Source organism: Peromyscus leucopus, chromosome 16_21 (assembly GCF_004664715.2).
Source record: "Peromyscus leucopus breed LL Stock chromosome 16_21, UCI_PerLeu_2.1, whole genome shotgun sequence".
NCBI classification, from domain to species: domain Eukaryota; kingdom Metazoa; phylum Chordata; class Mammalia; order Rodentia; family Cricetidae; genus Peromyscus; species Peromyscus leucopus.
Window position 1 is genome coordinate 73,406,195 of NC_051084.1, and position 12,561 is coordinate 73,418,755.

Below are 12,561 nucleotides of genomic sequence, written 5' to 3' on the forward strand. Positions count from 1 at the left end.
GGAGTGGGAGAAAGGGACACACTCACCACAGTCTCAGAGACGGCCAGATTGACCTACTCTGCATTAAAAACAGCTCTGGCATGGTTCAAAGAAATGAAAACACCTTCCCAAGACAGAAAAACTTCCTAAACAGCAAGCTTATTGATTTTTTTTTTGAATTTGCTTTAGTTTACATAAGCTTTTCATATATAAGCCGCTGTGGTCATAAATGTCTAACCGGCTCCCAGGATCTGAAACATAATCAAGGATCCCATTACCTGGCGCTCCATGACTCTGATTCCTCCACAATTTTCATTCCCATTTGTAGTCTCTGCCAGACAATAAAGTCAATTCCCCTCCAAACCCTTCCCCAAATGGTTAGATCATTATCAGTCCATTTGTAGGCTGACTCCCATTTACGATTCTCCTGGAACTCCAGCCAATGGCAGTTAAGACAACTCAAAAGCACTTCAGATGGGAGGCCCTTCGCCAAAGCCTTGACCTTATTTGTTCTTAGACCTTGAAAACAATTGCCATGATTTTTCCAGCAATTTTCAATTCAAGTAAACTTGATTTGTTCCCTAAACAGGACTGAGGTCCCTCTCAGTGACAAGATGAAGGGAGGGAGAGGCCCTGGACAAGATGACTATAATTATAAGGGACGGGAGGAGCATTCTGAGAAGGGAGATGGTGCAGACAGAAGAAATAGACATTCACAAAGTCCGGCCCACAGCTAGGGGCAGATGGTGAATCTGAAGCCTTCTTTGCATGTACACAACGGTTCAGAAACCAGCGCTCCATCCACTGGGAGCCACGGTGTTCCACCAGGGGCGTTTAGTGTAGGGTAGGTGGGTGAGGCGCCCTTCCTCACTTGTCACACGGGCCACCCGTGACTCCCCTCTAACAAAAGACGGATTAGAGCGAGAGAGAAGCATAGCGGATTCATTTAAGCCAACTTTTAGGTGGTCAAGGAGTCTTCAGAAGGAAGACCTAGATACAAAGACCTAGGGAAAATTGGTTACTTTCATGTTTGGGTCTGAGGACAGCTTTCCAGAAATGTGACTGGGCCAAAGAAACGGTCTGCTATGACAGCCTGGGTAGGGACACTCAGCAGTGGGTGCCCACATTCCTCTTTGTGGCATCCCTTCCACCGGTGTGGGGGACACCTCTTCTGCAGAGGAGGTCTTAGGATCCAGCAGTCAAGGCAAAGCAGAGAACTCTACAGTAATTGAGGGACCAGTTCTAAGTTTCAGGAGCGGCATTGGAGAGAGGGAAGTAGGAGAAGGAAAGGAGCAGGATAAAGCTAGAAAGACAACTTTTCTCCCCTGTGGCTTCCCAATGTCCTGTGGCTCGAAATGCGCAGCAAGCAGGGGACAGCGCCGCCATGCTTTGAAAACCTTCCTGCTCCACTCACAACGGCCAGAACTTCCATCACGGCAGAGCCAGGGGAGGCAGTTCCCATCCCTCACATCCGTAGAGATTATCGCCAGCCACTCAGAGACCTGGGGGTCCATCTCACCCTGACTTTACATGGGCTGTGAGCTACCGAGCCCTGTGGACTCCACCCCATTAACAACACCCAGGGTGCCTGTCCCTGCCCTAGCACCTCCAGGCTCTGGTCTAGACTCAGGGATTTTAAATTGGCCGTGAGTCTCGGTGCCTTCCGTCATGTCATGTTAGTCTGTTCTGCACGTGCCGGCCACACCTGCCCTTCCCACGGCCGAGCCCCCACAGGAGGTGCTCGGCAAAGAGCCAAACAATGGATTCCCTCTCAGTGGATTATTATTCTACCCACCTACACCTCACCCTTTCAAGCTCTCTGGATCGTTCTGGTTTTCTCTGACAGGGTCCCGGTATGTACTCCCTCAGTGACTCTGCTCTGTTGGCCTGTAATTATTCTAAGGTCAGAGCTGTGTTTGTCTATACATGTGGTGATATTTTATTCGTGCACCCCAATAAAGCTTATCTGAAGATTAGAGGAAAAAGCCAGCTACTATATTAAACACAGAGGTCAGGCAGTGGTAGCACACACCTTTAATCTTAGCATTCGGGAGGCAGAGATCCATCTGGACCTCTGTGAGTTCAAGGCCACACTGGGAATAGAGCCAGGTGTGGTGGCACATGCCTTTAATCCCAGCACTAACCATGGAGGTCTGGAGGCCTGTACAGACAGACAGGAAGTGATTTAGCTAGGTAGAGAGAAGTAAGAGGGCAGGGACAGAAAAGCATGTAGGCGTGGGTATATAGGAAGTAGGCCTCTCTTTGGCTAAGGCTTTCTAATGGTAAGAACATGGCTGGCTTCCTTTTGCTTCCCTGATCTCAGGTTTTACCCCAATATTTGGCTCCAGGTTTTTTTTATTAATAAGACCGTTTAGCAATTCATCTTACATATACATGTCCTTATCTTGGAGCAACTTGGAGAAAAACCAAAACCTACGCCACAGGATAATGATTATTTAAATGAGTTAATGCAAGGTGAGACTTAGCCTAGGAACTAGTATATGCCAGGGAGGTGCCAACCTTACTTATAATAATAGTAAATAGCATTGTGCTTACAACAAAGTGTGCACTTGGATCAGCAAGATGGCCAAGGGCAGGAAGGCGACATCAGGACACCCAGTTCAGTCACAGCAGTTAAATGGTTCAAGGAGAGACCCTGTACTGCCAACAGTGTTTCCTGACGCCACACGCAGGCTCTGGCACACACATGCCCATATCTATAATCATATGTAATAAACACATCAAAATGCAATAATTTCATAAAGTATTTGCTCCACAAACACATGAAGAATGGATTGGTCAATGAAAGAATTCACCAAGCCAGGTCCTGCCCCCATTTTCTCTCAGCCAGCTGCAGTCTATACTAGAACATGGTAGAACTGTGTGGAAATCAGTGCCAGAGAGGAACAAGCAATTCTTACTGTTCTTCTGTGCCCACCGTGAACAGTAAAGCACATTTTTGTTTCCCAGGGGCTTGGAACCCACTTCACTGTGCTGTGAAGAGCTCACTGAGGCAAGACGATGTGGAATTAAAAGACACAGAGATATTACAAACCCACCTCCATGGTACTGGATATTGTCTTTGATAACTAAAGTGTGCTACTTAGAAAGCCTATCATGCAGCACTTGGGAGGCAGAGCCAGGCAGATCGCTATGGGTTCGAGGCCACCCTGGTCTACAGAGCGAGGTCCAGGACAGGCACCAAAACTACACAGAGAAATCCGGTCTCAATGCCGCCCCTCCCCTGCCCCCCCCCCCCAAAATAAAGCCTATTCTGCTTTCATTTCTGTTGTAAAATATCCTGGTCAAAAGCAACACAGGGAAGGGAGAGTTTATTTCTTCATAATTCCAGCATGTTACTGCGGGGAAGTGAAGGCAGGCATGGAAAGTGCCATGTCCACTGTCAGGAGCAGAGAGAACAAATGTGTGGATTCTGGCTTGCTCACTCAGTTTTCTTCAGAACTCTCACACAGTCCAAAACTCAGACCAAGAACCAATACTCCCCAATGTTCAAGGTCAGTCCTCCCACTTCAAAAGTACATCTCTGTAGTGCTGAGGGAGCACATACTAGAAACAACGCCAGAGAACTCAAGACAAGCCCTTACAGTCATCCCCATAGGGCCGACAGGAACACAGTGTAAGCCTATTGTACAGGCCAACCCAACGCAGACAATTCCTCAACTGAGGACTTCTTCCCAGGTCATGCTTGGTTGTAGCAAGTTGATAAATAAAACTAAGTGGCATGACACCAGGCTTGCACGTGATTCCCAGGCTCCTAGCAAATATGTACACGGAATGTTATCTTACATGGCTAACATGGGGTGCTCTCCAGCCCTCTGTACTTCAGGTTCCTCAGCGTCCAGGCCGGGTCAATCATGGGCCTCCACAACATGCTGGTCTACAAACAACCAATGCACACAAAGGATCCTGGGCATCTAGTGAGTTCTTTAGAAGATGTACCAACATCTCCATCAAAAGCTAGAAAAGGAAAATGTGCCTATGGATGAGCCCAGCCCTGAAATCCTAAGATCTCATAGCTTTGCCAAGGTATCGGTCTTTGACAAGGCTGCACTGTTTGAAAGTTATTTGGCTGTCAACAGCTTTCTTGGGTTTAGATAACATCATCACACTGGTGCCACAACAAGAACCTCATTCTTTCTTCCCTGTCACAGGAAGGGCTGTCTTCCCCTCCTCTGAAGCTGGCATCTCTACTTGTGCCCAGATCCATCTCACCCCACATCCATCGCCGCCACAATATACTCAATTGATTCTCCCCACATTCACTTATGAATTTGGGAAACAGGCATTTCACTTGAAAAAACAATAACTCCAACAAGCACATCATCAGAAACTTGCTCTTTGCACCGTTCAGACAACAGGGTGTGATGTGGAACCCATCATAGGTGATGAAGAATGCCGGGAGTGTAGTCCACCCACCTGTTTTTTTGTGGAGCAAACTGGAGCTGTGCCTGTAGATGCTATGGTCCTGGCTCAGGACTGAGGAGACGGAGGTGCTCTGACTTGCTGGGCTCCTAGAAACGAAGGGTGAGTTCTGTGGTGTCCTGGCCTCACTCTTCTCCATGCTAGAGAAGTGCAGGGCATCCTGAGTTTTCTTCTTTTCCTTTTTTAACATGTTGACCAGGATATCTGAAATCTGATTTAAGGATCTAGTGGCTCCTGAGAGATGATCATGATCAGACAAAAATTAAAAAAGAAATTATTATCCTCCACCCAAGTCATTGCAACTAGTGCACTTTGGTGTAGACTGGCCACAGGAATGTAGCAACTCCTTGAATTTGCATGTGCAGCTGTGGACAACTTAGGACAGAATCAGCCTTTGATGGCGGCACAGTGAAAACTATCAAACTGAAGATCTTTTAAATACTGGGTAGTGTTTGTGTGAAAAAGTAGAAATGGGAGCCTGGTGGAGTGTTTGCCTAGCGAGCACAAACCCCTGAGTTCAGCTGAGTACCACATTAAGCCAGGTAGTGTAGCGCATGCCTAGAATCCCAACACTCTGAGGTAGAAGGAGGAGCAGAAATTCAAGGACACCGTTGTCAATTTAATGACTTTGTGAGCATCCTGGGCTACATGAGACCCTGTCTTCTTTTCAGGACCCATGCAAAAGGCTGAGCACAGAGGGTGGAGATGCTTGTCACTAGTGCTGGGCATGGGGAAAGGCCTGCAACTGAGGTTTTCTGGCTGCTGTGACCAGTCAAATTGGCAATCTCCAAGTTCAGTGAGAGACTCTGCCTCAAAATATAAGGTGGAGAGTGACTGAGGAAGACACCCAATATCAACCTTTGGCATGCAGGAGAGCATGGGTGCACATGCACACTTACACACAGGAATCTTAGAAAACAGCAATAGCATGGGAAAGAAGACTGCCACTAAGAACTGAGGGGGATTAGCCTGGTTTACACATGTTTTTGAGCATGTAACATGGAAACAATCTGATTTCCATATTCCTCCTCAGATTTAACTTCAACTTGTTGATTTCTGGATGGCCAATGAGTTTTTCCATCAGAATACCCAATGCGCCTTCTATTCCTTCCTGCTTCATTAAAATGTCTTTTCCAGAGGTGGTCACAACATCTCAGTGTGTCTCTGTTCTTGCTCCCCATTATGTGGGTTCCAGGTGTTGAACTCACGTTGTCAGGCTTGGCAGCAAGTGGTTTTACCCACTGAAGCTTCTCACTGGCCCCTCTCTCTCCTCCCACGAAGGAGGCAACCTCATGTGACGGACTCACAGTGTGAAGCTCCTTGTGTTGCCCCTGTGAACAGCCTACAGGACTCAGCACAGTGAAGACGGAGGGGGCGGGTGCACGCATCACACCATCGCACTTTTCTATAAACAAGCCAGCCTGCACCGGACCCTCTCTGTCACATCTCATTTCATTCTTCCTCAATACATAGACGTTCGTAAGCCATGTTGAGTACTGAGAGGTTGGTAGGAGTTTTTAGGGGGAGATCCCAGTCCAGGATCAAGGCCAAGAAAAGAAACAGCACAGACCGGGGGAGGGCCAGGCCCGAGGCCGTCCCTGGAGACGGATGGGGTAAGAGGAAGGGAAGGAATGTAGGGTGACAGCAGTGTGGCCAGCACTTGGAGACAAGGTGTGCGTGGGGGTGTGATTCACAGTCAGACTTGCCGCTGCTGGATAATAAAGGAGCCAAAACCGACTTGACTCTGACAGGGGCCTGCTAAGACTCAACTCAAATAGAGACCGAGGCTAATGAGGCATTCCTCTGCTTTGTTTGGACTGGTTTCCACCTCTTTACCAGTGGTTTTCCTTTGCGTGATTCTTTGTGTATATGTAAGCTTCTCTCTCTCCACCCCCACGTGTGTGTGTGTGTGTGTGTGTGTGTGTGTGTGACTGTGTGTGACTGTGTGTGTGCACGTGTGAGTGCTGGTGTCTGCAAAGTCCTGAGGAGGGCATCAGCTCCCCTAGAATTGGAGCTCCAGGTGACTGTGTACCGCCTGAAGTGGGTGCTTGGGCCTGAGTGTTGGAAAATAAACTTGGGTCCCCCTAGAAGAGCAGCAAATGTTCATAATTGCTGAGTCACTTTTCTAGAGCCTCTACACATTGAAAAAATGTATAAAACATGAACCTATAGCACGATATATTTGTTTGTGGGTCCCCATGTTGGGGACTGAACCCAGGCTTGTGTCTCCAGCTCCTGCAAGAGCAGGATGCACTTTAACTGCTGAGCCATCTCCCCATCTCCCATGTAGCTAAGACTTTTTATGTATTTTTTTTTTTACAACAGCTGCTCTTAAAGTATCTTCGTAATTTTTTTAAATGACTAAAATATGTTTATAAAAATTTGACAAGAATTATTTCTCGTGAATGTTTAAAGGCTATAAGTGTCATGAAAATGTCAAATCTATTACAAGAAGATTGAAAGGTAAAAATAAGGAGCGGTCCTGAAGAATTGTCCCAGAGTCCTGAGGTCTAACCAGTCCAGTTGGGTCTCTTTAGACAGAATGGCTTCTGTCTGCACCAGGAGGCCACGCCTGGCCCGCCAGCAGCTACCGCCTTGAGCACCCAGAAGATGCTGCCTCTGAGAGCCAAGAAGAATTCTGTCTGGAGCACTCAATCTTTCTCACTGCCTAATTTCGGAACATCTGAATGTAGGATGCAGGACAAGAGATTTGGCTTTTAAATAAAAAGTTACATCTAAGCCAACTCTGCTTTTCATAAACTAATTACCATACACCATTTTTTTTTCAGTCATCTTTTGAATTTCACCCACACACCAGCCACAAATTCTGGGCCATGGAGAGGCTGTGGTCAGCATGGTGTCTGGTCAGCTAGCTAAAGGTAACCAGTTAACTTATTGGTGCTGGACTCAAAGCACAAAGCCCACCACAGAGCAACCAAAATATATTGGAAAAGGATTTAGTGTTAAGAAATGGTATGGTATTAAGCAAGAGCTGAAATGTTCTCTGTAAGAATAACTACACCAAGGGCTTGAGAGATGGCTCAGCTGGTTAAGAGTCTTGCCACCAAGTTTGATGACCGATTCCATTCCCAAATTCCATAGAGTAGAAGGAGAAAACTGATTGTCCTCTGACTTCCACGTGTGTGAACACACACACACACACACACACACACCAAAACCAACCAACCAAACAAACAACAAGCTAAAATGCTGAAGTCGGGTGTTTGCTTGAGCTCTGTGGGATTGACACTTCTTAGTGTGTGGCAGGCTGGGATAAACTGGGACACTAGGAATGTGGTAGCAACCCCCCCCCGGGGGGGCCCGGAGTGGGGAATCTGCATGCTCCCCCCCCAAGCCGGGACAGTTAGAGTCTCCCGCCCCACCCCAGAAGGATACTGATCTCATTGTCCCTCTGCTTGAGAAGGTCTCGGAGCTTCATATATTCTTCACCTTCCAACGGCTCTTGGCATGCCTGGTGCGTGCTTTCAGAGGAGACTGGATTCTTTACGGTGCTCTTGTCATTCAACAGCTTCTGTAAGTTGGGGGTAAGAGCTTACTGAGCATGCCCACATTCTAAGTTTCTAGTATACACCGGGCATGCATGTCTGCCCTTATCCTTGTCTTTCCCATTCCCCTCCCCCTTAGCTTCTCTCTCTTCTAAAGTGGTAAACATCCTCCTTAAACGGTATCTCCTCTAGACTCCTCTTCCCTTTTTGTCAAGCTATTTAGTCAAATTGAAGCATTCCCTCCCAGAGTGAAGAGGGAGGCCAGTGACTCAGGAAGCAAAGAAAGAAGCAAACAAAACTTCCAAGGCACAGGAAGCTCCTGAAATGTACAAAGTTCACAAGGCCCTCCCCCCAGGTTAACAAGCAGTAAACAATCACTGAAGGAGACTCTGGGACTGCGGCCTGCAGGCCCAAGGGAGCTTAACCTATGCAGTTTCCCAGTCATCACCGTGCTGGGGTGGGACTTTTTAATGACACGTTCCTCGGAGTCACCAAGGCTCTGTAACCTCAATAAACTCATTGGTTTACTCAAATAGGCTTGGCAGAATCATTTCTTTGATCTGTTAGTGCTAAATAGATGTTTGTTTATATCTCCACAAGAAAAAGGTACAAAATGCTCCATCATCTCACAGTATCTTCGCAAAGTATGCAAAATTACAAGTGGAAACTGGTGACATTCCCACCCACTTATCACAAAAGCCAAACTTCGGAGGCTGAGGAAAGTTAGTAAATTATTCAGATGAATCAAAATACTGGGGAAAAAACCCTGGAGACAATTATCTTGAAACTGTTTGAAAATGTGTGTGTGTACATTTTTGTGTTCATGTGTGTGTTCACATTTGTGTGTTTCAGCATAGACATATTCTGGGCACAAGACAGAGAGACTCCTGGCAAAGGAATCAGAAGTCTGTGGCCAGGGTTTATTTGTGGAAAAGTTAGATACAATCCCTGCAGCAGCCCAGTGATAGTCACAGCCTGGGGAGACACTCGGGCTGTTTTCTGCACGTGTAAGGCTGGGTCCTGGTGTTTCTAGAGTTGGTCACCAGGAAGAGTTTTTATTGCAGTTGGAGCATGGCAGGACATGGCCGAGACTGGAGGAAACATTGAAATTTACCTTAAAATGATGAAAACAGTGATGGATTTTACGCATATCGGCGCCAACTTCCAGTCTACTCTCTGGATCTTGGTCTTCCAAAAAGGATGCTATTAGTTTTTCCAGCCTAAAAAATACATAATGCATGAGAAGCAAGAATGAGCTGTAAGCCTTAGAAAGCCTGACGGCCTCTCCTGCAAGCAGAACACCTGAAGGACAGGATGCGGGGCCCATGTTTTCTTAGAATTCGTTACTTGGTTTGACTGCGAAAGTGAAGGGGGAGAGAATATTGATGAAGTGAAATCTAATTTCCAATGAATGTTCACATGCAGGTTTCCATATAAAGACTATTTGAGGGGCTGGAGAGAGGACTCAGTGGTTAAGAGCACTCACTGCTTTTCAGAGGCTCTGAGTTGGGTTCCCAGTACTCATGTTTAGTGGTTCATAATCACAGGTAACTCCAGCGTCAGGAGACCCAAAGCCCTCTTCTGGCCTCCGAGGGCACTCCACTCATGGGTGCATTCATGCTTGCCAATGTGCGCATGCATGTGCACACACGTCTCTCTCTCTCTCTCTCTCTCTCTCTCTCTCTCTCTCTCTCTCTCTCTCTTTCTGTGTATGTGTGTGTGTGTGCGTGCACACACAGATATATACAATTAAAAGCTTTAAAAAGTCATTTGATTTCTATAACCTACTCATTCTAGCCACACTGAGCCTCTTTGCCTCTGTGCCAAGCTGCCACATTGTTAGAGAAAGTAATAAAAATAAACAATTCCTATATTAGTTTTATTGAAAACGCATGATACTCAGCTTCAGCTGGCCCTCAGCAGTGCTCATTTAATCGTTCCTGGTGGACCTATGGTCTCCACAGTGGCTCTTCCCAATCTTCCCATGATCCCCACGTCTGCCACTGAACTCGCCCTGTGGAGCAGCAAGGTGCCTTCACACCAGCCTGAGAAAGCCACGCTGTTGCCACAGACTGCATTCTTTCTTCCTCCCGGCAATAATCCGTCCTCACCAGGCAGGCTCTCCCCACCTTTATCCCCAACTTGATAACACTCTTCCCTCTTCCCAAGCTATCCTCTCACACTGGGCTTCTTCTGATATCTGTATCACTATTCTGCACAGACTCCCTTCTCTCTACTTTCAATGTTTTTCATGTTCTCCCTATTCCAAAAAGCAAAATTAACAAATACCTCCCTTTGGTGAGGATCAGCCAAGCACTATTCCCTGTTGCTCCCAAACTCATTTTCAGTATCCCCATCCCTGATGCACTCCAGGGTCTGTGAATGTACCTGATCCACCCCATTCTCCAACTGACAGTATCTCATAATAATCACAACAGGTCTGGGATGGTGTCTCAGTCAGTAGAGTGCTTATCAGGTGACCAAGAAGCCTGAATTCAGAACTCCAACATCCATGTAAAAAGTCAAAAGTGGGGGTGTTTGCATGTAAATTCCAGTGTTGGGGAAGTGAAAAGAGGGGGATCCCTGGTGCTTACTGGCTAGTCAGTCTAGCAGAAGAGGCAAGTTCCAGGTTCAGTGAGAAGCCCTGTATCAAAATATAAGGTGGAGAATGATAGAGGAAGTTGACAGACATTGACCTCTGTTCTCTATATGCATGCTCATGTGTGTGTGGGCACACACTCCTACATATGTGCATACACATGAACACACACACTCCTACATATGTGCATACACATGAACACACACACACACTCCTTCAAATGTGTATACACATGAACACACACACACACTCCTATATATGTGCATACACATGAACACACAGATGACAAAAATGATGAAATAATTCTTGGTGTCCCACCCTCAACATTAGATGCTCAATGCAAATACATAGGTTAGTAAATGGATCCACTGCATGGAATCCATTCCCTTGTGTTGAGTTGGGACCTTAGAAAGGAAAGCAGCAGGCAGAGGGCTGGTGGTCAGTACCTGTGCTCCCAGGCCCGGGAGCAGCCCTTCCCTGTCTTCCTAGCATGATGAAAACATGTGCATGCTTTCACTGTCTTTGCAACAGCACACACTTTTCTCCCCTGCTGTTATCAGTGTGCCCACACAGCTGACGACTTCTGTCGCAGAGCACACTTGGGTTTTGTTTGTATTTCTTCCTGCAGCTGTAACACGTGATCGCTGACATTGCCAAGTAAGAGGCAATTTATATTGTAATTCTATTTTCTGATTTTATTTTGCTTTCTTGGGACAGAACCTTCCATCATAACCCAGGATGTCTTCACATTCACTAGGCAGCCCACTCTGACCTCAGACTCATGCCAGCCCCCTGCCTCAGCCTTCTGAGATTATAGGTAGGAGCCATCCCGCCCACCATTATCCTGTCATCTGTAAGGATTTTCTTCAGATATAGGGCAGTGTCCACTTTCAGTTTCTGTCTTAGTTTATGTGTGTTACTGTGACAAAACACTCTCCAGGGAGAAAGGGTTATTTTAGAGACTCAAGGTCAAGGCAGTGGAAGCTTGAAGCAGCTGGACCCTGGGTCCACCTTCTGGAGATAGAAAGAGATGCTCCTGCTGCTGCTCGACTCCAGGAGCCCCGCACAGGGAACGGTGGGCCCTCCCACACCAGTTCCTGCAGTCGAGGTAATTCCCCCTCAGGCATGCGCAGGGGCCCACCTCCCAGGGGGCTTGGCGTCTGCCAGCTTGACAACCCTCTGCATCGCTCTATTTGTTGACTTTCTTTGTTGTGGACACACAGAGAAGTGTATTTACCACACAGAGCTTCTCTTCTGTGGCTATGACAAGATGCCCTGACAAAGTCCACGTTTGGGAGGAAGGGTTTTTTTCAGCTCCCGGTTTCAGAGGGCTACAGTGCATTATGGCAGTCAAGGCAGGGTAACAGGAAGCTGAGGCCTGCTGACCCAGTGGCCAGGAAGTTGACTGATCAGTCCTTCTGCACATACACACAAAAAGCAGAGAATGAAATCAGGAGGTAGAGCCAAGCTCCAAACCCCCAAAGCACACCCCCACACTTCCTCCAGCAGGCTCCACCTCCTGAGGGCTCCACAACCTCCCCAAAGAGCAGCACTAATGAGACCAAGTGTGCAAGGACATGAGCATTCAGGAGACCTTCAATCTACGTGATACAAAGACATGAGCATGCAGGAGACCTTCAATCTACACGATACAAAGACTTAGTTTTTTCCTATAACATAATCCTGAAATCTATTCCCATGAACAAAGTCCCAAAGTCAACCCCTCTCCCCACCTCCCGATCCATCCAGACTCTCTAATTCAGGTCAGTGTCAGGCACTCGACACTTCGAGCTCCTCTCCTGCCGTGGGCGGCAGAGTGGAAGACTTCAGTGGTGTGGAAGACATCCAAATGCAGAGTTTTCTCTGAGACCAATCTCAGTATTGTGTCCTCTCCATCTCCTCAGAAGCCCTGTCACATGGCGCCTCAAATGCAAAGCTTCTTGGGGCACTCACTGATTTGGAACAGCAAATTCAAAATGTTGAAATTAAAATCCAGGACAGGTTTGCCCCACAAGTGATGGTCTTTTTGTGGGA

The 12,561-nt window shown here is 47.1% G+C and overlaps 1 protein-coding gene across 1 annotated transcript in view; it reads right to left on the reverse strand.

Annotated features, from left to right (window-relative positions):
• Kif6 (kinesin family member 6) overlaps positions 1 to 12,561 on the reverse strand; it is a 317,253-nt gene that overhangs the window by 157,640 nt on the left and 147,052 nt on the right. The window contains exons 11-13 of the mRNA XM_028882504.2: positions 9,043 to 9,148; positions 7,819 to 7,954; positions 4,417 to 4,626 (exon numbers count right to left, since the gene is read on the reverse strand). Coding sequence (XP_028738337.1) covers positions 4,417 to 4,626; positions 7,819 to 7,954; positions 9,043 to 9,148 — 452 coding nt within the window. The remainder of the gene's footprint in view (positions 1 to 4,416; positions 4,627 to 7,818; positions 7,955 to 9,042; positions 9,149 to 12,561) is intronic.